The following is a 27615-nucleotide window of genomic DNA, read 5'->3' on the forward strand; positions in this document are numbered from 1 at the left end:
ACACTGTTCCCTCAACCTAAGAAGCTCTCTTCCTGCCTTACAAAACCCCTCCCTGCTCCCAGAATTTATCAGATTGATGATGAACTAAATTACATCTTTTTTTTTTTTTTTTGCGGTACGCGGGCCTCTCACTGTTGTGGCCTCTCCCGTTGCAGAGCACAGGCTCTGGACGCGCAGGCTCAGCAGCCAGGGCTCACGGGCCCAGCCGCTCGGCGGCATGTGGGATCTTCCCAGACCGGGGCATGAACCCGTGTCCCCTGCATCGGCAGGCGGACTCTCAACCACTGCGCCACCAGGGAAGCCCTAAATTACATCTTTTATGAAGTCTTTCCTACTTCTTCCGTCAGGCAGGAATGAATACACCCTATAAAAAGTTCTCTCGTAACATCGAAAACCTTACTGCATTTGTCTATGTGTTTCAAAAGAGCATTTCATCCTTTTCTGTCTCCCTTTCCTCCTACCATCTAGTCATCAGGTTTGGTCAGTTCTACCACAGAAGTGTCTCAGATCCAGCCATGCCAAAGATACCACACTACCTATATGAAATCACCCAGATTATTTCAAAAGCTTTCTGTCAGTTAGTTGTACTACTTCAGCTTTCTCTTCATTCAACAAGTAATTATTAAGCATCTACTCTCATCTGGTCATTCTGCTCGGCCCTGAGGTGACAAAAAATAATAAAGCACTGGCCATGCCCATAAATAAACTGGAATTCCAGTAGCATGAGATAAGTACTATAATAGGGGTTAGTAAAAAGATGCCACAGAAGAAAGACCTAACCTGGTCTTGGGAGGCTGAAGAAAAAGTAAACAGAGAAGGTTTCCAGGAGGAAATGAGGCCTAAAGTATGTGCAGAATGTAGAAGAATGTGTTTTAGCAAAGGGACACACACACAAGGGAAAGACAAAGGCTCAGAGCTAGGAAGCTAAGAAAGGGAACACAAAGTCGTTTAATTCTTTCATATTACTATTAAAGTTAGTAAATATGGATATCTAATACTTTGCCAGAAGATGAGTCTAAATTCCTCTTCAGCACAGCAACTTGGGCCCTTCAAAATCTTGCCCTGTCTCTCTTAACACTTCCCTTCCTATACAAACACATGCTCCTTCTTGATATAATTTGCTTTGCCAGCACCATTCCAACTCATATGGTAATATAACACATGCAGGGTTTGACACGAGTACTCACCTGTAAGATGGGCGCCGTGCTAGGATCCCGTGGGTTTTCTGTGAGGAGCCTATGCTGTCAGATGAGTCCTGAGACTCTTCACTTTCTGATAAAGATGATACCTGAAAAACAGAACTGGTTTTACTATGATGAACAAAGCAGGTAGAAAAAGAATTAAATTTAATTTTTACTTTCAGAAAAAATGATCTGTCTTCTGCCACCCAAATTCCTTTGTCATTAAATCTAAGGTCGAAAAGAAAGAAATAAAAGGAAAAGAGAAAGTTTATTTCAGGAGCCCAAACTAAAGGAACATACAACACAGCAGGCTTAGAACTAAGAAGAAAGTCTATCCCCCAAATAAAGCAATACTACTTCACTAGAGTTGTAAAGATCAGTCTCTACACTGATGCACATTATTCAAAGTTTTTTTTTAATCATTAATGCTGTCCGATTTGGATTTTGGACATGCTAACTTTGAAATGTTATCAGATATCCAACCAATATCTAATTATTAGATAATGAAATTGAGGAGACTGCTGAATATACAAGCCTGTGAGTCAGGGAAGGGGTCTGGGTGAGACATATATTGGAAGTCACAGTTCTTTAGATAGTCCTGAAAGCCACAAGACTCAGTGAGCTCAATAAGGGGATAAATATAGGACAAAACCCAGGGACACTCTAGCAGTAAGAGGTTGGAAAGAACGGGAGGAACCAGCAAATGAGACCAAGAACAGGCCACCATGAGGAATAACTAAATGAGCAAAGTGTCCTTGGAAAACTAGCGAAGACAGTGTATTGAGGAAAAAAGAATAATCAACCATGTCAAATTCTGCTAGCAGGTGAAGTAAAACAAGGACTGAGAACAAGCATTAGATTTGGCAAAGTGGAGGTCACTGGCAAGGGCAGGTACAAACACATGCAACTTAAATATCTGTAATAATTAGCTGTATCTCACTGCACAGTTGAATGAGTTAATACATGTAAAGCACTTAGTGCACGGCACAGCGCAAGCACACAGTAAATGTTAACTCTTATTAATAATAAACCTATTAAAACTAGTTACTACAATAACCATATGCAAGTTTTAAGTTATGATATCTTACAATTGAGGAAACGACTTATTTTCAATTTTTAAAATGTATTAAATTTCTCAGCATTTTTCTGAAGTTGCATTGTGACACCTGACTTCATCTTCATTAAAAAAAATAAACAAAACAGGCTTCTAGAACGGACATAAATTCTCTACCTTACTTACTCTCTACAGAAGGCCTTCCCCTGAACTATGTAGACTCAGATCTTAAATTTCCAGAGAAGCTTGTTTTACATTCTATAGTCTCCTTCAAAAACAAGGTCTAGTGTACTTCTACTTTTTTGTATCTTAAATCTTTGTCTTTAGATAGGAAAGAAAGATCACAATCTGTAATAATTAAGAAATAATCGCAGTAACGAATAATAAAGTAATAATTAAGGAAGATCTGTCACTTCTATATTTCCTCATGCACCACAGATATGCCATTTCTAATCTAAATATTAGCTGTTTTCCCTGTCTGTCCCTAAATTTACTCCAAAGCCTCCCACTGAACTCAAGTAAGAAAATCACTTCTAAAACTAAGAGATTCCTTATAACTAAGATCAAGTATTTCTCTTTAATAACAGCACTAATAAGAGTAAAATCTTCATATAAAACCTCAAAAATCCATGCAGCAGTCACCTTTCCTATAGGAAAAAAACCAAAAACAAAGACAAAAACAAAAAACACATAAAGATGCAGCTCTAGAGCTGACAACACATTCAAGAGGAAAAAATGAGTTATACAGCTTTTCTTCCAGGATAGCTGCTTCTAAAAATGAGAGATGACCAAAGGCATTCTGAGACTCACAGGAGCCAGAAGATAAAATGGGGAGAAAGAGTAAAAAGAAAAGGAACCCAGGATGGCCTTTTCCTCCCTACTGTTGTCAGGTGTAAATATGAAGGTAGATAGATATAAATAAGAACTTCACTATGAGAGAACTTCTTTTATTTGATTGCCATAAAGCATAAGGTAGGTACTTTCTTAGTTTGCTAAAATGCTCACATTATCACCCTTTCTTCAGAATTCTCTTTTTCATGAAGGATACCACTAGGATAAAAAGGTGTTTTCCCTTCAGAAAATTTTTCATTTCCTTAAATTCTAAGCAATAACTTCTTCCCAAAATTGCCTTATATTTTTACCGGGTAGTATATACATGAAGCTAGAAGTTCTAAAATCTAATTTCTAAGACAACTTTATTATCTTGTTTTACAATATTATAACTATAGCAACTTCAGTGTGTCCAGAGACTCAGGGTTCAAAAGTCCCCTCTCTCAACCACTAAGTCTTTGAATTTCTGTACCGTTTGCACGTGTGGTGGGTGAATTACAGAAGACTGAGCTGTCTGGATGACCCCCTGAACCTGTACTTGCTCTCCAGGAAGAGGTACAATTGTCACTGGCGCAGATCCTCTTAATGACATCTAAGAACAAATAAAAATTCAATTAACATAATATAATTATACCTGTGCACGTAAGAAAGCTGAGTTCTTAATACTGGAAAATACATTTCAGAGCTTATTATATTTAACCACATCTATTAATCACATATTAGGTATCTTCTGTGGGCAGGAGACTGCATTAGGGGGTTGAGAGTACAAACTAAACAAACAATAAGAGCTATAATATAAGCAGAGAAGTAGACAGCACTGTACTGTGGGAGCAAAGAAAGGGTGCTACTTCAGCTAGGTCTTGAAAGATATACAATTCCCTGAAGGTGTGCTTGGGGGATAGGGTTGGAAGGTATTTGGGGCAGAGGAACTGATTGTGTAAAAACATGGTGGCTCTTCAGAACATGTCATTCTGAAGATATCTGGTTAAAAAACAATTAAGAAATCAAGAATCAAAAAGTGAGAGAAATACCAACTTTGGGCAGTATCTTCAAAGAAAAATAAATTATAATTTCATGATTCAATTATTTACTTGAAATATTTTATTTCTGTGGAAAGTAGATGGGGTTTCATGGAAATAACACAATAAAATGCTAAACCAAGAAAAGCCCACCCGTCATCCTTCAAGACTCAGCTCAGGTTCTACCTATTCCAAGAAGCTTTCCCAGATATTTTCAGATCTCTCACCTTCCTCTACACTATCCTGGTTCATACCATCCATCTTGGGCTTAAATCACAAAATAAAATCCAAGGCTGCTTCTCAAGTCCTGAAAAACACCTTTATGACTCTTTTCTGTGTTTGCATCAGGCCCCCAGAACAATGCCTTATTCTGTTTCATTGAAGGTTCTTTACCCTTTCCCAAGACTGGATTAAATTCCAGTCTCATTATCTCCCAAATGCCCAGGTCAGGGAAATATGTATATAAAACTTTATCCAAATATCAGAAAGGAAATGTAAAAAAACAGTACCTTTTAAAATCACACCTCCCCAAAATAAAATACTTAGGAATAAACCTGACCAAGGAGGTGAAAGACTTATACTCTGAGAACTATAAAACATTAATAAAGGAAACTGAAGATGATTCAAACAAATGGAAAGATATCCCATGCTCTTGGAAATGAAGAATTAATTTGTTAAAATGGCCATACGACCGAAAGCAATCTAATGTGACCCCTATCAAATTACCCATGACATTTTTCACAGAACTAGAACAAATAATTCTTAAATTCATATGGAACCATAAAAGACCCAGAATTGCCAAAGCAATCCTGAAGAAAAAGAACAGAGCAGGAGGCATAACCCTCCAGGCTTCAGACAGTACTACAAAGCTACAGTAATCAAGAGTGTGGTATTGGCACAAAGTCAGCCATATGGATCAATGGAACAGAATAGAGAGCCCAGAAATAAACCCACACACCTATGGTCAATTAATCTTTGATAAAAGGGACTTCCCTGGTGGTCCAGTGGTTAAGACTCCAGGCTCCCAATGCAGGAGGCCTGAGTTCGATCCCTGGTCAGGGAACTAGATACCACATACGGCAACTAAAGATCCTGCATGTGGCAACAAAGATCCCCTGCAACTAAGACCTGGCGCAGGACTTCCCTGGTGGCGCAGTGGTTAAGAATCCTCCTGCCAATGCAGAGGACATGGGTTTGAGCCCTGGTCCGGGAAGATCCCACATGCCGTGGAGCAACTAAGCCCGTGCGCCACAACTACTGAAGCCCATGCGCCTAGAGCCTGTGCTCTGCAACAAGAGAAGCCACCACAATGAGAAGCCCATGCACCTCAACAAAGAGCAGCCCCCGCTCTCTGCAACTAGAGGAAGCCTGCACGCAGCAATGACGACCCAACGCAGCCATAAATAAATAAATTGATTAAAAAAAAAACTGGTGCAGCCAAATAAATAAATAAATATTAAAAAGAAAAATCTTTGACAAAGGAGGCAAGAATATACAATGGGAAAGACAGTCTCTTCAGCAAGTAGTGCTAGGAAGGCTGGACAGCCACATATAAATCAATGAAGTTAGAACACACCCTCTCTCACCATACACAAAAGTAAACTCAAAATGGCTTAAAGACTTAAACATAACACATGACACGGTAAAACTCCATGAGAACATAGGCAAAACATTCTCTGATATAAACTGTACCAATGTTTTCTTAGGTCAGTCTCCCAAGGCAATAAAAATAAAAACAAAAATAAACAAATGGGACCTAATCACACTTACAAGCTTTTGCACAGCAAAGGAAACCATAAGCAAAACGAAAAGACAACCTAAGGAATGGGAGAAAATATTTGCAAATGATGTGACTGACAAAGGTTTACTTTCCAAAATATACAAACAGCTCATACAACTGAACAACAAAAAAACAAACAACCTAACTGAAAATGGGCAGAAGACCTAAATACACATTTCTCCAAAGAAAAAACACAGATGGCCAATAGGCACATGAAAAGATGCTCAACATTGGTAAGAGAGACATGCAAATCAAAATTACAATGAAGGGGAATTCCCTGGCTGCCCAGTGGTTAGGACTCTGTGCTTCCACTGCAGGGGACATGGGTTTGATCCCTGGTTGGGGAACTAAGATCCCACATGCCACATGGTGTGGCCAAAAAAAACCTACAATGAGGTAGCAGCTCACACCAGTCAGAATGGCCATCATTTAAAAGTCTACAAATAACAAATGCTGGACAGGGTGTGGAGAAAAGGGAACCCTCCTACACTGTTGATGGGAATGTAAGTTGGTGCAGCCACTGTGGAAAACAATATGGAGGTTCCTCAAAACTAAAAAATAGAATTAGCATATGGTTCTGCAATCCCACTCCTGGGCATATATCCAGACAAAACTTTAATTCAAAAAGATACATGCACCCCTATGTTCATAGCAGCACTATTCACAATAGCCAAGACATGGAAAGAACCTAAGTGTCCATTGACAGATGAATGGTAAAGAGATGTGGTACATATAGACAATGGAATACTACTCAGCCATAAAAAAGAACAAAATAATGCCATTTGCAGCAACATGGATGCAAATGGATTATCATACTAAGTGAAGTAAATCAGAAAAAGACAAATACCATATGATGTTGCTTATATGTGGAAATATGACACAAATGAACCTATGAAACAAACAGAATTGCAAACAGAGAGAACAGACTGGTGGCTGCCAAGGGGAGGGGCTGTGGGAGGGATGGAATGGGAGGTTGTGGTTAGCAGATATAAGCTTTTCTATATAGAATGGATAAACAACAAGGTATACAGTACAGCACAGAGAACTATATTCAATATCCTATGCCAAACCATAATGGAAAAGAATATATAAAAAAATGTGTATATATATATATATGTATAACTGAATCACTTGGCTGTACAGCAGTAATTAACAACACTGTAAATCAACTATACTTCAATTTAAAAAACAAAACAAAACAAATAACAAAACAAACCAACCTTTATCCAGGTACTGAAAACTGCAGACTTTCAGCACAAACAACTCCATTCAACCTCCCTCACACACACTAAGAGACATGACCAAACTCTACCACAGCTTCTATCAGTTCAAGGCTGAGTCCCTAGGATGACCCAGCCTCCTTAAAATGCCTCCTAGAGAAAGCTCAATGCTGCCAAAATAATTAACTGTTTGTTCTAGCCAAAACCTGACTATAGGCCTTTGACCTCACTTTTCTTAGAGCACTTACTTTAGAAAACTTGCAGTTGTCAATCTCTGACCCTGGAGATAAACAAATCTTGTACAACCCAGAAATGTCTTTCTCAAGGACCTGGGAGTCATCCCTTCGCAATGTAGTCATCAAGAAGGATAGGGCCTTTGTCTACCAGTCTCTGTTGGAGGATGGGAGCCTAAATTTGATAAGCACCAATTAGCAACTGGACACAAATGGCTGAATCACAGTGACCAACCTCTCCACCTAACATCTTCAGTACTTTTCCTTTAGCACACTCCAGCATTTTAAAAGGGACCCACCTTTTGTTTCAGCAGAGTTGAGCTCAATTTATGCTGGAGTCTCTCTTCCCTACTGCACTAGTCTGAATGAAATCTATCTTGCTGCCTTTAACAGGTGTCTGGCTCTGTTTCTCACTGACAGTATCCCAATATGGGGACACAGAAATTAATGAGTAAAAATAAACAGAATTCATGAATCTGAAGAGTCCAGCTCTAGAGTCATCATTACACTCAGAGGTCCCCTTACTTTTCAGACCCTAACTAAAGCCACTCACTCAAATAATGAGGAGAGCTTGTGAGGGGGTTAATTTACGTTTCTAAAGGGATAAAAGCAATCATTCCTCCAGAGTTTCTGGCAATCCTTGTGATTTTGTGCAGACTGAGGATCTGGCAGGCAGAAAAGGAAAAACAGCACCAGATTTTGTTTTAGCTAGCAGTCATCACTTCCCCTTATTATCACTGTTCTAACCTCACAAAATGCTCATCACTCAGGGTCCCAAAGCCTGGTGTCTTCCCACTGCCACTCTCAAATGTGATCATCTAAATCCTGAGATCTTTCTCAAAGAAGGAAAAGAGGGACCTGCTGTTCCCCACCCCCCAATTTTAATCTGCAGTTGAAACACAGATGATTGCCTTCACCTGTTACTTTTCAGTGCTGTCTGAGCCTTCTGCAATGATAGAAATGTTCTAAATCTGCACTATCCAATATAGTAGTCAGTATCAAGCATTTGAAATGTGGCTAGTATGACTGAAAGACTGATTTTTAATTTTGTTTAACTGTAAGTAATTCAAATTAAAATTGAAATATCCACTTGTGGCTGCCATACTGAACAGTGCAGTCTGAGATCTTAGAGCTGTAGCACGTGCTAGTACACTATAGCACCAACCTCAGAACCCCTCTTAGGAGATGTTAGAAGAAGTAGAAAAGGATTTTTTTTGGAGCTGCTCTGATTAAATTGGGAGCTGTAGGACTAAGGCCCCCTGATTGCCTCTCACTCCACAGGGTAGCTGAGCTCACTCTTATTCAAGTGACTGGGCAAAAATTAGCATTCTCCTTAGCTCCCTAATTAGGGGATCCCTGGACCACAAACACTTGGGTGAGGGAGGGTGGGAAGTTAGTAGAGTGGCATGGGAAAAGAAACCTCTATTTAACAGAGTTTGAATCCAAAGTCTTCTAAATCCAGAAAGGCATACAGATTTTGGAGTCAGACAGGCTTGGGCTGATTTTTAGCTTAAGGCAATCATTTGCTGCTCTGTGATGCTAAACAAATTACTTAACTTCCCAGGACCTCAGTTTCCTCCTTTGTAAATAGAACTAATAATACCTTTTTCAGAGTTACAGTGAAAATTAAATAATAAGTTAAAAACAAAAGGTGTGTTAAAAAAATTGTGTACACACATACAATAAATAACAATTTAGAAAATTTAAACACTGAATGGTCATTTGATAATATTAAGGAATAATTTTTTTAGGTGTGTTAATAGTATTGTAGTTATGTTCTTTAAAGGAGTTCTTATATTTTAGAGATACATACTGAAATATTGAAGGCTTTAATGATACCTAGATTTGCTTCAGTATAATCCAGTTGGTGGTGGGTTGGGGGGACAAGGAGCCGTGCTGAAACAGGGTGACGGGAACCATGATGGCTTAACCTAATCATCTCTTCTTCTGAATATGTTTGAAATTTTCTGTATTAAGTATTTTGAAAAGTAAAATACTGAACACAATAATGGGTGGTCCTGTGTCGCTCCAGAGCCCAGTGCTCTTTCCAAGACATCTTATCCCTCCTGGTACCACTGACTTTTAAAACCTCTCACACTCTGTATGTTCTCAATTTGCTTCCTACACAACAAGTTTATTTGTTTTGCCTTTTCATTTCAAGGAAAAAGGAAGAACAGACTGTTTTGACATTTGGAATAATGATTTTTTACTTACTTCAGTATCAACTATGGCAAACCCTTAAGCCCAGGGTATCCTGCACAGTTATTAATGGACTGAAGCCGTTATTTCAAAATACAAATGAAAAATAAAATGAACCAGAGCTGTACATCTTTTAGTTTATTATTTCATGTAAAGATAATTTAACTGTAATTTTGTGGTTTTAATTTTTTTGCCCCATAGTTAAGCCTACGCTGTACTTGCCCCAAAATGTCACTACTTCCTAGGTCTCAAAAGATTCAAATGATCCTTGGACAGAGAGGATTTATACATGGTAAACTGACCAAAGTAAAGAATTCATACTCAACAGCATGCTTTCAGGAAAGTGTATCTCCTATACTATTATTTACTTCTTATTTTTCTTTAAAGTATATATCTGCTTTTGTAAACTCAAAGTACTTAAAAAGAAAACCTTAGGGCTTCCCTGGTGACACAGCAGTTGAAAGTCTGCCTGCCGATGCAGGGGACGTGGGTTCGTGCCCCGGTCTGGGAAGATCCCACATGCCACAGAGTGGCTGGGCCCGTGAGCCATGGCCCCTGAGCCTGTGCATCCGGAGCCTGTGCTCCGCAACGGCAGAGGCCACAACAGTGAGAGGCCTGCGTACTGCATTAAAAAAAAAAAAAAAGAAAAAGAAAACCTTATTTCACTATGATAAATAGAAACTAGTATCACTTGCTGTAAGTATATGGTAACTATAAAAATAAATATAATGAAAACAATGCTGTTACTAAATATATTTTTAACTTAAAAACAGGGTAAAATTTTAGATGCTTCATATTTCTTGACACTTCTCTGTCCTCTGCTTCTTATATTCTAAAGACTCTATAGATTCTAAATCACCAAGCCAAAATCTGAAGTACAGTGAGAACAAATAAAAGAGTAAACAAAATCACCTATCAAGGTAGATTTGAACTGCTCTCAAAGGAGAGGTGGGAATAAGAGGCCAGATTTTTCTCTAGGTAAAAATAGGGGACCTCCTATTAAGCTGGGACTTTCAAAGGGCCACATCATCAGGGTAAGGTAACAGAAGGAAAGTTGCCTAGGTATGGAGGAGGGAAGGGCTGAAGAAGATGTAACTAGCTCTCCAGCAGACTCAGAGCCCAATTAACATCACCTAGGTGGTACAAAAAGACAAAAAGAGCCTCAAACCCTGAAGGCGGTTCCCCAGGCACCTGGCAATAGTAAATTCTTTCTGGAGAAAGGCACACTCATCCTTGGCCACAAAAAATTCCCACAGTTTGTCAAGATTAATGGACAGTAAAGAATAAAAAATAACAACAAGGCACCAGGAGCAAGATGCAAAAACAGCAGACAGCACAAGCAGACCCAAGTGATTTTTAGATATTGACATTATCAGACATTATAAAGCAATTATGCTTACTATGTTTAAAGAAACAGCAGATTATGTTTCAAGACAAGCTTGAAAATGTCTTCAGTAAATAGAAAACTACGGTCGATTTGAAAAAGAACCAGATTTTCTAAAAATAAAGATATAATACTTGAAATTTTAAATATCATTGTTCAGGGCTTCCCTGGTGGCGCAGTGGTTAAGAATCCGCCTGCCAATGCAGGGGACATGGGTTCGAGCCCTGGTCTGGGAAGATCCCACATGCCACGGAGCAACTAAAACCGTGCGCCCCAACTACTGAGCCTGTGCTCTAGAGCCCGTGAGCCACAACTACCAAAGCCCATGTGCCTAGAGCCCATGCTCCACAACAAGAGAAGCCACTGCAATGAGAAGCCTGTGCACCGCAACGAAGAGCAGCCCCCACTTGCCACAACTAGAGAAAGCCCGTGTGCAGCAACGAAGACCCAACACAGCCCTCCGCCCCCCAAAAAAGTCATTGTTCAGATATACCAAACAAAGCTAAAGGGAAACTTAGTGAGCTGGATGACAGGTAAGAAGAAATTATCTGAACTGCAATACAGAGAGACAAACAGATGGAAAATATAAGAGAGGTTAAGAAATACAGAGAATAGAGTGAGAAGAACAAAGAGTAGGATACAGGCAAAATCTGAAGATATAATGCCTGAAAGTGTTATAAAACTCATGACAGACACCAATCCATACATTCAAGAATCCTAGTAACTCCCATGTGGAATAAATAAAAAGAATTCTACACCTTGGGACTTCCCTGGTGGCGCAGTGGTTAAGAATCCACCTGCCAATGCAGGAAGACACGGGTTCAATCCCTGGTCCAGGAAGATCCCACATGCTGTGGAGCAATTAAGCCCGTGCACCACAACTACAGAGCCTGTGCGCCACAACTACTGAGCCCGAGTGCCATAACTACTGAAGCCCACATGCCTAGAGCCCGGGCTCCACAACAAGAGAAGCCACTGCAACAAAGAGCAGCCCCCACTCGCTGCAACTAGAGAAAGCTCGTGTGCAGCAATGAAGACCCAACACAACCAAAAAAAAAAAAGAAAAAGAAGTCTACACCTAAACACAACACAGTGGAACCTACAAAACAACGAAAGGTAAAAAGAAGACTATAAAAGCACCCAAAAGAAAAAAAACAGATTATATTTAAAATAGCAACAGTCCTGTTTTAAGCTTACTTCTCAAAAGCAACAATGGAAGACAGAAGCCAGCAGAATATTTTGAATGTGCTAAAATATAACTTAGAATTCTATGCCCAGTGAAAATACCTTTTAAAAATGAAAATGAAATAGGTATTTTCAACAAATAAAAATAGAGCAGCAGACCTACATCAAAGTAAATTCCAAAGCAGTGGTTCTCAACCAGGAATGATTTTTGCCCCCCAGGGACATCTGGCAACACCTGGGGACATTTCGGGTTGTCATAATGGGGTGGGGTGGTTGGTACTGACATCTAGTGGGCAGAGGCCAGGGGTGCTGCTAAATAGCCAACAATGCACAGTCCACCACAACAAAGAATTATGCAGCCCAAAATGCCTGCAGTGCTAAGGTTTTTCTAAAGCAAATACTTAAAGTAAAAGAAAAGTAATCTTAAATGGAAGCTGAGACATGTAAGAAGGAATGAAGAGCAAAGAAATGATAAGTACGTGGGAAAAAAGCAAATAATGATGAATACATAAAAGAATTATGTTTTATGGGATTAAAAGAGAAAAAGATAAAATTAAATCCTAACAACAGTGACAAGTGAGAGGATAAATGGGAAATAAATGTTTTAAAGTTACTGGAATGTCTGAGAGGAAACGTATTAACTTTGGACTTTACTAAGTAGGCATGCTATAATTAGTAGTAGCTGAGTTTATGTACAGTCCAAATTGATACAAGTGATGGCAGGATGGAATGAGAAGAAATAACTCAAAAGAAGACAAGGAAGGAGAGAAAAAGAAACATGGAACACGTGGATCAAAAAGTAAAAAATAAGATGGTAGGTCTAAATTTATATGTATGAGTAATTATGTCAACTGTATATGGATCAAAGCTCTGTTAAAAGTCTAGAAGACTACAATGGAATACTATTCAGCCATAAAAAAGAATAAAATCTTGCCATCTGTGACAACATGGATGATCTTGAGGGCATTATGCTAAGTGAAATAAGTCAGACACAGAAAGACAAACACCACATGATTTCATTTATATGTGGTATAAGCAACAACCACCACCACCTCACAGAGAGACTGGTGTCTGCCAAAGGCAGGGGGTGAGCAAAAAGCACAAACTTCCACTTATAAAAACAATTACTGTACTGCCTATTTGAAACTTGCTCAGAGTACCTTTTAAAACTCCTCATCAGAAGGAGAAAAGTATTTCTAACTATGTGTGGTGAGGGATGTTAACTGGACTTACTGTGGTGATCATTTCCCAATGTACACAAATATTAAATCATTATATTGTACACATGAAATTAATACAATGTTATATGTTAATTATACCTGAAACAAACACAACAAAACAAAAACCACAATGAGATACTGCAACACATTCATCAGAATGGTTACAACTTAAAGAAACTCACAATACCAATTTTGGGTACTTAAATGTATCAACAGCGCTCTCATATACTTCTGGTGGTGTTGTAAATTGGTGTAAGTTTATAAAATTGTTGGCAGTATCTACTATAACTGAACATTTGCATATCCTATGACCAATTCATGGGCAGCACAGACATGTACAAGTGTGTGCACTAAGCACAATTCACAATATGTAAAAACTGAGGGGAAAAAAGTCTAGGAAACTAGATCTTTTTTTTTTTTAAATCTAGTTATATACTGTTAACAAGAGATACACCTAAAACATAACCTAAGGACACAGAAAGTTTGAAAATAAAAGCACAGGAAAAAAAGATGCCATTAACATACTAAATTAAAGCCAAATTAGTATCAAATTAGACTCTAAAGTAAAAAGCATTTCTAGAAATAAAGACACAAAAGGGACAATTCTCCAGGAATATACAATTTTAAAATCTAGGGACTTCCCTGGTGGCGCAGTGGTTAAGAATCCTCCTGCCAATGCAGGGGACGCAGGTTCAAGCCCTGGTCTGGGAAGATCCCACATGCCGTGGAGCAACTAAGCCCGTGCGCTGCAACTACTGAAGCCCATGAGACTAGAGCCTGTGCTCCACAACAAGAGAAGCCACCGCAATAAGCATGCGCACCGCAACGAAGAGTGGCCCTTGCTTGCCACAACTAGAGAAAGCCCATACGCAGCAACAAAGACACAACACAGCCAAAAAACAAACAAACCCAGAACTCTTTAAAAATAAATACATAAAATCTGCATTCATTTAATAACATAGCCTCATAGCACACTTTCAATCACACAGCATAAATTGAAGGACCACTAGGCAAAATCAGTCCACAATTATAATGGAAGATTAATGCAATGCTCTCAAATTAGTCATAGAACAAACAGACAAAAAGTGATAAAGACGCAGAATATTTAACAACATGACCAACAAAGCTGAACTAATAAATACACAGAACTCTGCATCTAAATGCAGAATATACCTTCTTTTCAAGAGCACACTAAACATTTTTTAAAAATTATCATAGATTCTATGATAGCAAAGTTGTATTGCAAATTAGTTTCTAATTTATTAATTTTATGACCAAAATCACACACATTCTATTATTTCATGGGAAGAGATATCAAGAAACCACAAAATTGCTTCTCAAGAAAAAAACAGGGAATTCCCTGGCAGTCCAGTGACTAGGACTCGGTGTTTTCACTGCCGGGGCCTGGATTCAATCCCTGGTTGGGGAACTAAGATCCTGCAAGCTGTATGGCGCAGCCAAAAAGAAAAAAAGTACTCAAAATTATATCATTACTTAGAAAAATGCACTTAGTATGAAAATTCTGAGATACAAACTCAGTTTTCTTTTTTTTTTTTGGCTGCACTACATGGCATGTGGGATCTTAGTTCCCCGACCAGGGATTGAACCCATGCCCCCTACAGTGGAAGCGCAGAGTCCTAACCACTGGACTGCCAGGGAATTCCCTGAAACTCAGTATTTTTTTTAACAAATTCACCAAAGATGGAGTCTTATTACCCTTAATGATAGAAACTTGCTGGTCATGCTTCCTCCAAATAGTTGTATGTGATATAATGTACCAAAGTTTCTTCTAAGGTTTAATCGTTCTTCTTAGTCCTTTTACCACAAAAACCTCCTTCATCAACAGAGAATGCTACTGTGTGTACTCATATTTGCTTTGAAAAAGCTCATGTATACTCAAGACCTCTTGGGTTTCCAACATTCAGACATTTTCAGTGACCTCACTAAGTCTATCAACACATTACAATACTATTTTGCTACTACGTACTATACTTCAGTTGTAGATTAGAACATTCACTCTATATTCTGTGGAACATTCATCTCTTACCACAGACTGTTAAGTGAGACCTCTCATGTTAAACCCCTCCATATATACTGATTAACTTAAAATTAAGAACCTTTTGGTCTATTAGTTCAGTCATTACTTTCCGTAATTTGGGGCTGTAATCTAATAGTTCCATAGGCCAAGTCCAGAGTATTATTAACACTACAGACACAGTTATTATAATAACTGTGATGTATCTAATGTCTACTATAGGTAAAATTTTTATTATAGCATGATATTTGTAAATTATATGTACTCTCACATCCCACTGAAGAAATTAGCTATTCCTTATAAATACATTTTCTCATACTTTCTCAAGCTAAGAGTCATTCCATTATAACAAAATATCTCATTTCACACTGTCTGCAAAATAAATGGATAGATGAAGAGAAAATCTAAGCTGTTCATAACTCTTAATCTGCTTTCAAAATGAAAGAATGCAAATGAACCACTTTCTTACACCATATACAAAAACAAAAAAACAGATTAGGGCTTCCCTGGTGGCGCAGCGGTTGAGAGTCCGCCTGCCAATGCAGGGGACACAGGTTCGTGCCCCGGTCCGGGAAGATCCCACATGCCGCGGAGCGGCTGGGCCCGTGAGCCATGGCCGCTGAGCCTGCGCGTCCGGAGCCTATGCTCCACAACGGGAGAGGCCGCAACAGTGAGAGGCCCGCGTACCGCCAAAAAAAAAAAAAAAAAAAAACAAAACAGATTAGACCTAAGTGCCAGATCTGAAACCATAAAACTCCTAGAGTAAAAGAGACAGTAAACTCTTTGACACTGGTCTTAGTAATATTTTTTTGGATCTGTCTCCTCAGTCACGGGCAACAAAAGCAAAAATAAATAAATGGTACTTCATCAAACTTAAATACTTTTGCACAGCGAAAGACAATATCATCAAGACAAAAAGGCCGGACTTCCCTGGTGCACAGTGGTTAAGAATCCACCTGCCAATGCAGGGGACACGGGTTCAAGCCCTGGTCTGGGAAGATCCCACATGCTGTGGAGCAACTAAGCCAGTGCGCCACAACTACTGAACCTGAGCTCTAAAGCCTGTGAGCCACAACTACTGAGCCTGTGTGCACAACTACTGAAGCCCGTGTGCCTAGAGCCTGTGCTCCACAACAAGAGAAGGCACTGCAATGAGAAGCCCATGCACCACAACGAAGAGTAGCCCCCCACTATCCACAACTAGAGAAATCCTGCATGCAGCAATGAAGACCCAGTGCAGCCAAATATAAATTAATTAACTAAAAAAAAAAGGCAACCTACTAAATGGGAGAAGATATTTGCAAATGATATATCCAATAAGGAGTTAATATCCAAAATATAGTTAGAACTCATACAACTCAATACCAAAAAAAACCCAAACAATCCAAATTTTAAAATAGGCAGAAGACCAGAATAGACATTTCCCCAAAAAGACATACAGGATCGCCAACAGACACATGAAAAGATGCTCAATATCACTAATCATTAGGGAGATGCAAACCAAAACCACAATGAGATATCACCTCACATCTATCAGAATGGCTATCATCAAAAAGACAACAAATAACAAGTGTTGGCAAGGATGTAAGGAAAGGAGAAACCCTCATGCACTGTTGTTGAGAATGTAAATTGGTACAAACACAATGGAAAGCAGTATGGAGGTTCCTCAAAAAATTAAAAATAGGACTACCATATGGCCCAGCAATTCCACTTCTGGGTATTTACCCAAAGAGAACAAAAACACTAGTTCAAAAAGAAATATGCACCCCTATGTTGATGGCAGCATTATTTACAACAGCCAAGATATGGAAGCAACCTAAGTGTCCTTCGATAGATGAATGGATAGAGAAGATGAGGTACGTACGTGTACACACACACACACACACACAGGAATATTAGCCACAAAAAAGAATGAAATCTTGCCATTTGCAACAACGTGGATGGATCTAGAGGGTATTATGCTAAGTGAAGTAAGTGAGACAGAAAAACAAATACTATATGATTTTACTTATATGTGGAATCTATAAAAACAAATAAAATGAACAAACAAAAGATACAGACTCATAGAGGAGAACAAACAGGTTTGCCACAGGGAGGGGAATGAAAGGTTGGGCAAAATAGGTGAAGGGGATCAAGAGGTACAAACTTCCAGTTATAAAATCATATGATCACACCAACTGATACAGAAAAAGCATCTGATAATCTCACATCATTTCATGGGAAAAATAAAAAAACAAAAAACCTCTCAGAAAACTAGGAATAGAAGGGAACTTCCTCAAACTCAAAAAGAGCATCTATAAAAGACTTACAGCTAATGTCAGGTTTAATGATGAAAGAATGAATGCTTTCCCTTTGAAACTGGGAACAATGAAAGGATGTCCATTTTCACCACTTCATTCAAGATAATTCTGGAAGTTCTAGCCAGTGCAATAAGGCAAGAAAAAGAAAGAAAATGCATACAGATTGGAAAAGAAATAAAACCAACTCTTATTTGCAGATGACACGACTATACATAAAAAATCCTAAGGAATATTAAAAACAAACAAAACCCCCAAATCATCCCTCCTAGAACTAATAAGTGAGTTCAGCAATGTTGCAAGGTACAAGATCAATAAACAAAAATCAACTGCATTTCTATGTCCTTACAACAAACAAGTGAAATCAAAATTAATACAATATCATCTACAATAGCTCCAAAGAAAATATGCAATATTATTTACAACTGCTCCAAAGAAAATGAAATACTTAGGTGTAAGTCTAACAAAACATGTATGGGATCTGTATGTTGAAAATGACAATATGCTATGGAAAGAAATCAAAGGAGATTGAATAACTGGAGAGATTTACTATATTTGAGAACTGGAAGAGTCAACAAGATGTCAGTTCTCCCCAAACTGATCTACAGGTTTGCAGACACAGACAAGCTTATTCCAAAATTTATATGGAAAGGAAGAAGACCTAAAATAGCCAAAACAATTTTGAAAAAGAAGAATAAAATGTGAGGAATCATCTTCCTGATGTTAGGGCTTACTATAACATGGTAAGACAGTGTGGCACTGACAGAGGGACAGACATATAGATCAATGGAACATAATAGAAAACTCAGAAACAGACAAATATGCCCAAATGATCCTGACAAAGGTGCAAAAGCAATTCAGTGGAGGAGAGATACTCTTTTCAACAAATGGTGCTGTAGCAATTGTACATACATAACAAAACCCCTCAAATCTATACAAAAAATACCTTAAAATGAATTGTGGACTTAAATGTAAAACATAAAACTTTTAGGAAGAAACAGGGGAAAAAAATCTTTGAAATTTAGTTCTAGGCAAAGAGCTCTTAGATAACATCAGCACAATCCATAAAAGGAAAAATTTATAAATTGGACCTAATCAAAATTTAAAACCTTTAGCTCTGTGAAAGACCCTATTAAGCAAATGAAAAAGAAAAATTATTCTTCTATTCCCCATACGATTCATACTGGAAACATCGAAATAAATTCACCTAGATTTCTAACTCTCTATAGAAGAATCTTTCTTTTCTAAAAAGTAAAATCAATGTGACCAAGCACATCCAAAACATTAGATAATCGCCAGGTAAGAAAGGATTACCAAAAACACTGGTGCGCACGCGCACACACATTCTTAGCTTATCCCTGGACAAACCCTTGGGCTAAATTCTCATGTCAAAAATATGAATGGAATGAAAATCAATCTGTTTTAAAAGTGTTCTGGAGCCAAGCCTATTTGTTAATTTCTTAAATTATCCTCATTTATCATCATCCACTGCCTGGAGGCAACAAAGGACTGTGGTGATTATAAAGTCTGCAGTTGTAGTGGACACCATGATGCAACAGCCAGATCCCCTTTTCTCTGGTAAAAGACTTATTCCCCAGCTGCTGGAAGACAGCTGCTGACAGTGTTCAGTTGTCAGCCCTCTTTGGAATTGCCCTGGCTGATGAGAGTCACTCTGCCTGAGGTCACACGTACCCCTTCCCGGGTCAGTCAAGATCCAATGCCTGGTGCATGCAGGAATATAAAGGCCTGGCTGGTCCCTTACCCCAATTCTGAAGAGCTATCTCAGCTTCTAATCTCCCTATAGGGTCAGTTGAGGTCTTCATTGAGACTGAATCAAAGTCCAACTTTTCCCTCTGTTCAATCCTGCTTCCTCTATTCCTTTCTTTCCCTTCCACAGGTGGCAATCCCAAGAGGACCTCCTAATAAACCTCCTGCATGCTTATGTCCATCGCATTGTCTGCTTCTCAGGAAACCCAAGCTGTAAGAGAAGTCAAACTGCTGGAATTCAAATCATGTCTCTAGCCTTACTAGTTGTGTGACCTCTAAAATGGGGATTAGAAAAGCACAGTAGGTTGGTAAGAGGTTTGAAGGCATTAAAACATGTAAAATGCTTACAATACACTTGGCACACAGTGGATACTCAATAAATGTTACCTATTACTATCAACATTGTTTTCCCCATTCACACATAGTTAAAGTACACAAATTTCTCTACGGTATGAGAATTACTGAAAGTTAGGAGCTGGAAAAGACTTTACAGATCACCAAGTCCGATGCCTTTATTTCCAGATGCTGAACATCAAGTCTAAATAAGTTAAGTGGGGACTTCCCTGGTGGCGCAGTGGTTAAGAATCCGCCTGCCAAAAAAAAAAAAAAAAGAATCCGCCTGCCAATGTAGGGGACACTGGTTCAATCCCTGGTCTGAGAAGATCCCACATGCCTCGGAGCAACTAAGCCCGTGCGCCACAACTACTGAGCCTGCGTCCTAGAGCCTACGAGCCGCAACTACTGAGCCCACGTGCCACAACTACTGAAGCCCACACACCTAGAGGCCATATTCTGCAACAAGAGAAGCCACTGTAATAAGAAGCCTGTGCACCGCAAGGAAGAGTAGCCCCCAATCGCCGCAACTAGAGAAAAGCCTGTGTGCAGCAACGAAGACCCAACGCAGCCAAAAATAAATAAATAAAATGAATTTTTTTTAAAAAGTGATTTAATAAATAAGTTAAGTGACTTAGTCAATGTTCCAGAGTCACTAAGTGACAAAACCAGGATTCAGACCAGGTCTTAAGCAAGGTTGCCTCTCAATCTATATATACTTTGCAATTAAATGAAATTCATCAAGTACTGAGTCCCTCCCCTTCACCTTCTTGCCATAATTGAACCTCTGCTCTCCTCTGGAGAACACTGCCTCTCTCCTGCACTCATACCATGAGCCTACAGACAGAGTTGGTATTTCCTTTGCTCTTCATTGCTACTTCCAGGCCACTGTCCCAAGTTCTACCTGAAAACTCCCAAGTTTGAGGCTCAGAGCAGTAGACTGTTCCTGTGGCAGTCATGTCCCCTCATTTCTTTAAGACTTTAGCCCCAGGATCACTCTGTTCTCTCCAATACTATTCCTGATGTAATTTGTGGTGATTTCAGTATGCAACATCCAGTATCCTTCCATGTCTGGGCCAGTTTTTGATTCCTCTCCTCCAAAGCCCTGTCTTCTACCCTTCTTGGCCACCCACTCCCATTGTCATACCCTACAGGGTTTCTGAACAGGCATTTGGGGTAGGACAATTCTTCCACGTGCAGGAATATCCTGCACAATGAAAAACATTTAGCATCTCTAAATTGCCCATTAAATGCCAGTGGCAACCACCATCCCTAACCCCCTACATATTTCTAGACATCTCAGTGGGGAAGCAGTACCACTCCAGTTGAGAACTACTTACCTAAACCTTATCATTACCAATAACCCCTCCTATAATCTCAAATTCAAGTATCCCTCTCTCTGAGTACCACCTACTTCCAACTCACTACCTCTACTATTTGGACTCTCAACAATTCTTGGACTCCACAGGAACTTATAATCCATCGAGTCTACTATCTTTTCCCTGCTCTTGACCCCATCAAGTCCCCACTTCTTCCTTATACAGCTTAAATTTCATGGTACAGCATTATAATCACTGTATCACATAACCTTCAATGTCCTTGTCTTTTTTTGCTTTGCTGTAGTCCCTGGACTAAACAGCAACCTGTTAACTCACATACTCTATGCCTGTAACCTGTATGCAAGTACCTGAATCTGACTGGAGAAAGACACACAACTGAACTTAATGGTCACACTTTAAGTTCATGATCAGTAACCTCAAGTAGACTGTTAATGCTCTCCAACAATCCTACTATATATCCCTAGTCCACTTACGTTCTCAAAACATTTTATCTGACTGAAAAACAAAGAAGTTATCAAAAGGAAACTTCCAGAGTACCTCATTCCCAATCTACCTACCTAACCTGTATTTGATTGCTTTCTTATTATGAATGAGGTACCTATGCTCATGTAAAATAAATTTTCCACTTGCAGACTAATGCTCATCCCCGCCCCTCCTGAAGGACATCATCCCAGATTGTCCTTTCTATATGTCCTGTGTCATCAAATATTATTGCATCACTCCCACTGGTATATAGACAGGCTGTTAATTCCTCCCATCATAAAAAGTAATAATAAAAATAAAACTTCCATGACTTATAAAACCCCCTCCAGCACTTCATTTTGTAGATCCCTTTGCAGCAAAACTCCTCTCTACTCATTTTCTCCCCTCTTTTCTTTTTCCCATGTTCTCTTAGATCTAATTAGATTTTTATCCCCACTTCGACTGAAAACAGTCCTTGTCAAGGTTGTCAATGAACTCCATGTTGCCAAATACAGTCAACTCTTGTTATTTGTGGTTATGTTCTATGAAGCTGCCATGTACACTGAATTAGCAAATGCTGAACCATTGTTCCTAGGGGAAATACAGGGTTAGGTTGCTGCAAGCCTCTGCGCACAATATTTTCATCAACCGGTTAACGTATAACCTTGTTTTAAGTGTGTTTCTGTTTAAAGACACCTTATTTAATACAGGCATACCTTGTTTTATCGCACTTCACTTTATTGTGCTTTGCAGATACTGCATTTTTTACAAATTGAAGGTCCGCGGCAACCTTGCTTAGAGCAAGTCTCACTGAAGGCACAAAAAGTTAGCACTTTTTAGGAATAAAGGTTTTTTTTTTCCCTTGGCCGCATGGCTTGTGGGATCTTAGTTCCCTGACCAGGTATTGAACCCAGGCCCTCGGCAGTGAAAGCTGGACCACCAGGAAATTCCAGCAATAAAGTATTTTCTAATTAAAGTATGTACATTGTTTAGACAGAATGCTGTGGCACATTTTTTTTATTGATTGATTGATTGCTGTGTTGGGTCTTCGTTTCCGTGCAAGGGCTTTCTCTAGTTGTGGCGAGTGGGGGGGGCCACTCTTCATCGTGGTGTGCAGGCCTCTCACTGTCGTGGCCTCTCTTGTTGCGGAGCACAAGCTCCAGACGCGCAGGCTCAGTAGTTGTGGCTCACGGGCCTAGCTGCTCTGCAGCATGTGGGATCTTCCCAGACCAGGGCACGAACCCGTGTCCCCTGCATTGGCAGGCAGATTCTCAACCACTGCGCCACCAGGGAAGCCCTATGGCACATTTTAATAGACTACAATATAATATAAACATAACTTTTATATGTAGTGGAAAACAAAAAATTTGTGTGACTTGTTTTATTGCAATATTAGCTTTATTTTGGTAGTCTGGAATATAGTACTGTTAATTCATTAACATTGAACTTATGGTCAACAGCACTACAAGTCACACCTGAATGAAACTTATCTAACACATGTATTTTCTACATAAGGTACATCACAGCCTTCTTGCACTTAACACTTAAGCCCTATGCTTAGAGGCCATTTTAAACAGCAACATCACCAACAAAAAGCACAATAATGCGAAAAACACAGCACTAACTAGACCACAAAAAGGAGAATTGTTTATAGTATGAGACCTAAAATTGTAAGACAGAGTATTGCATTGTTCGAGCTCAACTGAGAAAGTGACTTAAATTTTTCACTACTCCACACATGTCCACTAATGACCACAAGAGTGCATACTGATTTTGGGGTTACAAATGAATTTTGTCAAGTAGGTGAATTTGCAAATACAGAATCCTTGAGGGACTTCCCTGGCAGTCCAGTGGTTAAGACTGCACATTTCCACTGCAGGGGGTGCAAGTCTGATCCCTGGTCAGGGAACTAGGATCCTGCATGCCACAAGGTGCAGCCAATAAAAAAAAAAAAAAATCCTTGAATAATGAAGATAGACTATATAACAGTTACTGTTACTCCTCATTTGACCTACCAGCAGTATTTTACATAGTTGATCATCACCTCGTTCCTAATTTCCATGATCCCCATTTCTGTTGATTTTCTTTTTACTGCTTTGGCCATCCCTCTTCAATCTCCCCAATCCCCAAATGTTGGAAAGTCCCAGAGTCAAATCCATTGACCTCATCTCTGACTACACTCACCCCCAGTAATGTCATGTAGTCCCATGACTTTAATTACACTTATGGTAAATATTTAGATATTGTCCCACAGCTCTCAGATGCTCTGTTCTGTTTTTCTCCCCACTTTTTTTTCTTTTTTCAGTTTGGATAATTTTTGTTGGCCTATCTTCAAGTTCACTGATTCTTTCCTCAGCTGTGTCAAATCTACTAATAAGCCCAAAAACATAATTCATCTATGTCACAATTTTTATTTCTAGCATTTCCATTTGACTCTTTCACACAGTTTCTATTCCTCTGCTGAAATTTACCTCCCGTTCATACATGTTGTCCACTTTTTCCACTATAGCCTTTAATATATTATTATTATTTTAAATTCACTATCTGATACTTCTAACAACTAGTCATCCTGAGTCTACTGATCATTTTTACTTCTGACAGCGGGTGATTATTTCCTTGCTTTTTTGTATGTGCTTCATAATTTTTGCCTGAATGATGGACATCATGTGTAGTAAGATAGTAGAGACTGAGGAAACAGTATTCATGCCTAAAAATGGCGTGGTAGTTCTTCAGTACTTCTTCTACTAGGCTTTTAGTGCAGGTGGTGGCTGGGGGAGGGATGAGTCAATCTATCCAAGAATTGAGCAGGGTTTGGGTTTTGTTATGATTACCTTAAGTACACAACCAGCTCTAAATTCCTCTAGTGTGACCTTCTGCTTAGGGTGGGGCCTGGTTTGCCAGAGGGTTTTTCTCAGTGATCCTGCTCCACCCTCAGCTTTAGGCTTTCTCTGTGCACCTGACCCAGAGTGTCTCTCCATACTCTTAGTCCTCCCCAGGGATAAACTGCTATTGCTTTACTTGCTGGAGGAGCTAAGGGGAGACTGAGAAGTTGCTCTGTTATCCTGGCCTAGTCTCAGTCTCAGGGGGTAGGGCTTTCTCCAAGTAGTAGGAAAACTAATGGTCTGAACCCAGGAAAATTTTCTGCCCTTCCCTCAGGGTTTATGTATTTTCTTTTTCTTTTCACTTCTACCCACACTGGAAAATGGGGTTTATTCCCTTCCCCCAGTGGCTTAAAGCTCTTTTCCACAGGGAAGAAGGGTCCAGGCAGGCCTGTACCACCTAGAGAGGCTTTCTCTTGTCTCCCTTGCTTCCCCTAATCTTTCTCATGAGCAACTCTTGGGGATCCCTGGAGTGGGTGTTACCTACCCTGTGTCTGCAGCTCCCAAGGGTTCTATGTTCTCATACTAGCCTACACTTAGACTTTAGCAATTCAATAAAAATTTAGCTAAATTCTTCTCTTTTTTTGACCATTTTTAATTTCTTTAATGTTGTATCTACTTTATTTATTTTTATTCTTGGCTGCATTGGGTCTTCGTTGCTGCCCACGGACTTTCTCTAGTTGCGGTGAGCGGGGGCTACTCTTCATTATGGTGTGCAGGCTTCTCATTGCGGTAGCTTCTCTTGTTGTGGAACATGGGCTCTAGGCGCGTGGGCTCCAGTAGTTGTGGCTCTCGGGCTCTAGAGCGCAGGCTCAGTAGTTGTGGCACACAGGCTTAGTTGCTCCGCGGCATGTGGTATCTTCCCAGACCAGGGCTTGAACCCGTGTCCCCTGCATTGGCAGGTGGATTCTTAACCACTGTGCCACCGGCGAAGCCTCAATTTAGCTAAATTCTTATTTCCCCTTGTATGACAGCCCTGCCTTCTTCCTGTACTCTGCTACTGCTACAGGTGAGCCATGCCCACATGCCACTACTAATGTGTTGAAAGAAGTTATGATTTTTGTATATTATAGCTTACTCTTGTTTTACAGTGGGAGCAATATGCTTTCCAGCTTTCTACGTCCTAAAGAGAAGCCAGAAATCACCCAATGAGTTTAAATACCACCTATATATCTACAATGCCTAAATTTACATTTCCAGTCTGGACCTCTCCCCTGGACTCCAGACCATATATATCCAACTACCTATTGGACAAATCTACTTGTATGGTTTGGCAGACAAATTCTAAGGCGGCCCCTATGGTCCCCACCTTCTGGTGTTCATGCCTTTGTGTAATCCTCTCCCCTTGAGTGTGGGAGGGATCTGTGGCTTGCTTCTAACCAACAGAATAAGGCAAAGATGATGGGACGTCATCGCTGTGATTATGTCACATTTTATGGCTAAGGAATGGGATATCATTCCCTTGATTATATTATATAAGACTCTGTCTTGTCAGCAGACTCACTCTCACTCTCCTGCTGAACTTAAAGTAGGAGGCTGCCATGTTGTGAACTACTTATTGGAGAGGGCCAGGTGGCAGCGAATTGCAGGCAACCTCTAAGAGCTGAGGGTGGCCTCCAGCTAAAAAAATGAAAGTTCTCAGTCCTACAGCTGCAATAAAATGAATTCTGCCAACAACCTGAGTGAGCTTAGAAGTGAATTCTTCTCCATTCTAGTCTCCAGGTAAGAAGCCAGCCCTAGCCAACATCTTGACTGCAGCTTGTGAAACTCTGAAGCACAGAACCCAACTAAGAGAAATTTTAGGATAATAAATGTGTGTTGTATTGTTTTAAGCCACTAAATTTGTGGTAATTTGTTTTGCAGCAAAGAAAACTAACAAATAGTATCATAAATTTAACATGCCCAAAAGCTAAATTCCTGATTGCCAACATCTCCCCAAAAAGAAAAAAAAAAATGCATCAATGTTGTCCATCTCAGTAAACAGCAACTCCATTCTTACTGTTATTCAAGTCAAAAACTGTAGAGTCAATCTTGACTCCTTTTTCCCTCTACACCTACATCCAATCCAAAAGCAAACACTGGGGGACTTCCTTGGTGGTGCAGTGGATAAGACTCTGTGCTCCCAGTGCAGGGGACACAGGTTCGATCACTGGTCAGGGAACTAGATCATCCCACATGCATGCTGCAACTAAGAGTTCGCATGCCACAACTAAGGAACCCACCTGCCGCAACTAAGACCCGGTGAAACCAAATAAATAAAAAAATTTTTTTTTTTTTAAAAAAGCAAACACTGTTGGCTTCACAACCAAATTATATCCAGAATCTAACTTTTTTTTTTTTTTTTTTGCGTTACGTGGGCCTCTCACTGTTGTGGCCTCTCCCGTTGCGGAGCACAGGCTCCGGACGCGCAGGCCCAGCAGCCATGGCTCGCGGGCCCAGCCGCTCCGCGGCACGTGGGATCCTCCCAGACCGGGGCACGAACCCGTGTCCCCTGCATCGGCAGGCGGACTCTCAACCACTGTGCCACCAGGGAAGCCCCAGAATCTAACTTTATCTCACCACCACCACTAATACCACCTTGGTCCAAGCCACTACTGTCTCATGCACAATCAATGTAACAGCCTCCTAACTGGTTTTCCTACTTCCACTCCACAAAGCAGCCAGAGGAATCCTATTAAAATATCAAAGTGCTTTCTCTGTAAAATATCAGTCAAATCAGGTTTTTACTCAAAAACCACTCCCAAGGTTCCTTATCTCACCCAGATTAAAAGCCAGAAATCTTACAGTGGCATACAAGGCCTACATTATCTGGCACTCTCCTCTGCCATCCCAAACCTCTCTGCCTCATCTTGTATCCCTCTCCCCTCATTCATCCCTCTCCTACCACACTGGCTGCCCTGCTGTTCCTTAACCATGCCAAGCACATATCAGTCTCAGAGTTTACAGCTGTTGGTCCATATAATTGAAGAGGTATTTCCACAGATACGACTTCTCAGACCACCTTACATAAAAAGGCAAGTCCCCATCCCCATCAACAACCCCCTATTCCTCCTACCCTGCTTTATCAGCCTCCACAGCACATACTACGAACTGATACATTTTATTCTCCCCAACACTAGAATGTATGTTCCATGAGAGCTGAAACTTTTGTTCACTGTTATATCCCCACCTTATACTGAATGACTGAATAAATACT

At 39.9% G+C, this 27615-nt stretch overlaps 1 protein-coding gene across 6 annotated transcripts in view; it reads right to left on the reverse strand.

The window, feature by feature from the left end:
• The window catches only part of ATF1 (activating transcription factor 1), a 54289-nt gene that overhangs the window by 17800 nt on the left and 8874 nt on the right, over positions 1 to 27615 (reverse strand). For 3 of the 6 annotated variants that reach the window (XR_009543502.1, XM_060166235.1, XM_060166236.1), the window contains exons 3-4: positions 3539 to 3658; positions 1188 to 1288 (exon numbers count right to left, since the gene is read on the reverse strand). Coding sequence is in view for 5 of the 6 variants with exons in the window: in XM_060166235.1 (XP_060022218.1) it covers positions 1188 to 1288; positions 3539 to 3658 (221 nt within the window). In the remaining variant the exon portion in view is untranslated. The remainder of the gene's footprint in view (positions 1 to 1187; positions 1289 to 3538; positions 3659 to 27615) is intronic. The other 3 variants (XM_060166240.1, XM_060166237.1, XM_060166239.1) reach the window with 1 other exon arrangement.

This window comes from Lagenorhynchus albirostris, chromosome 11, assembly GCF_949774975.1.
Source record: "Lagenorhynchus albirostris chromosome 11, mLagAlb1.1, whole genome shotgun sequence".
Taxonomy (NCBI): domain Eukaryota; kingdom Metazoa; phylum Chordata; class Mammalia; order Artiodactyla; family Delphinidae; genus Lagenorhynchus; species Lagenorhynchus albirostris.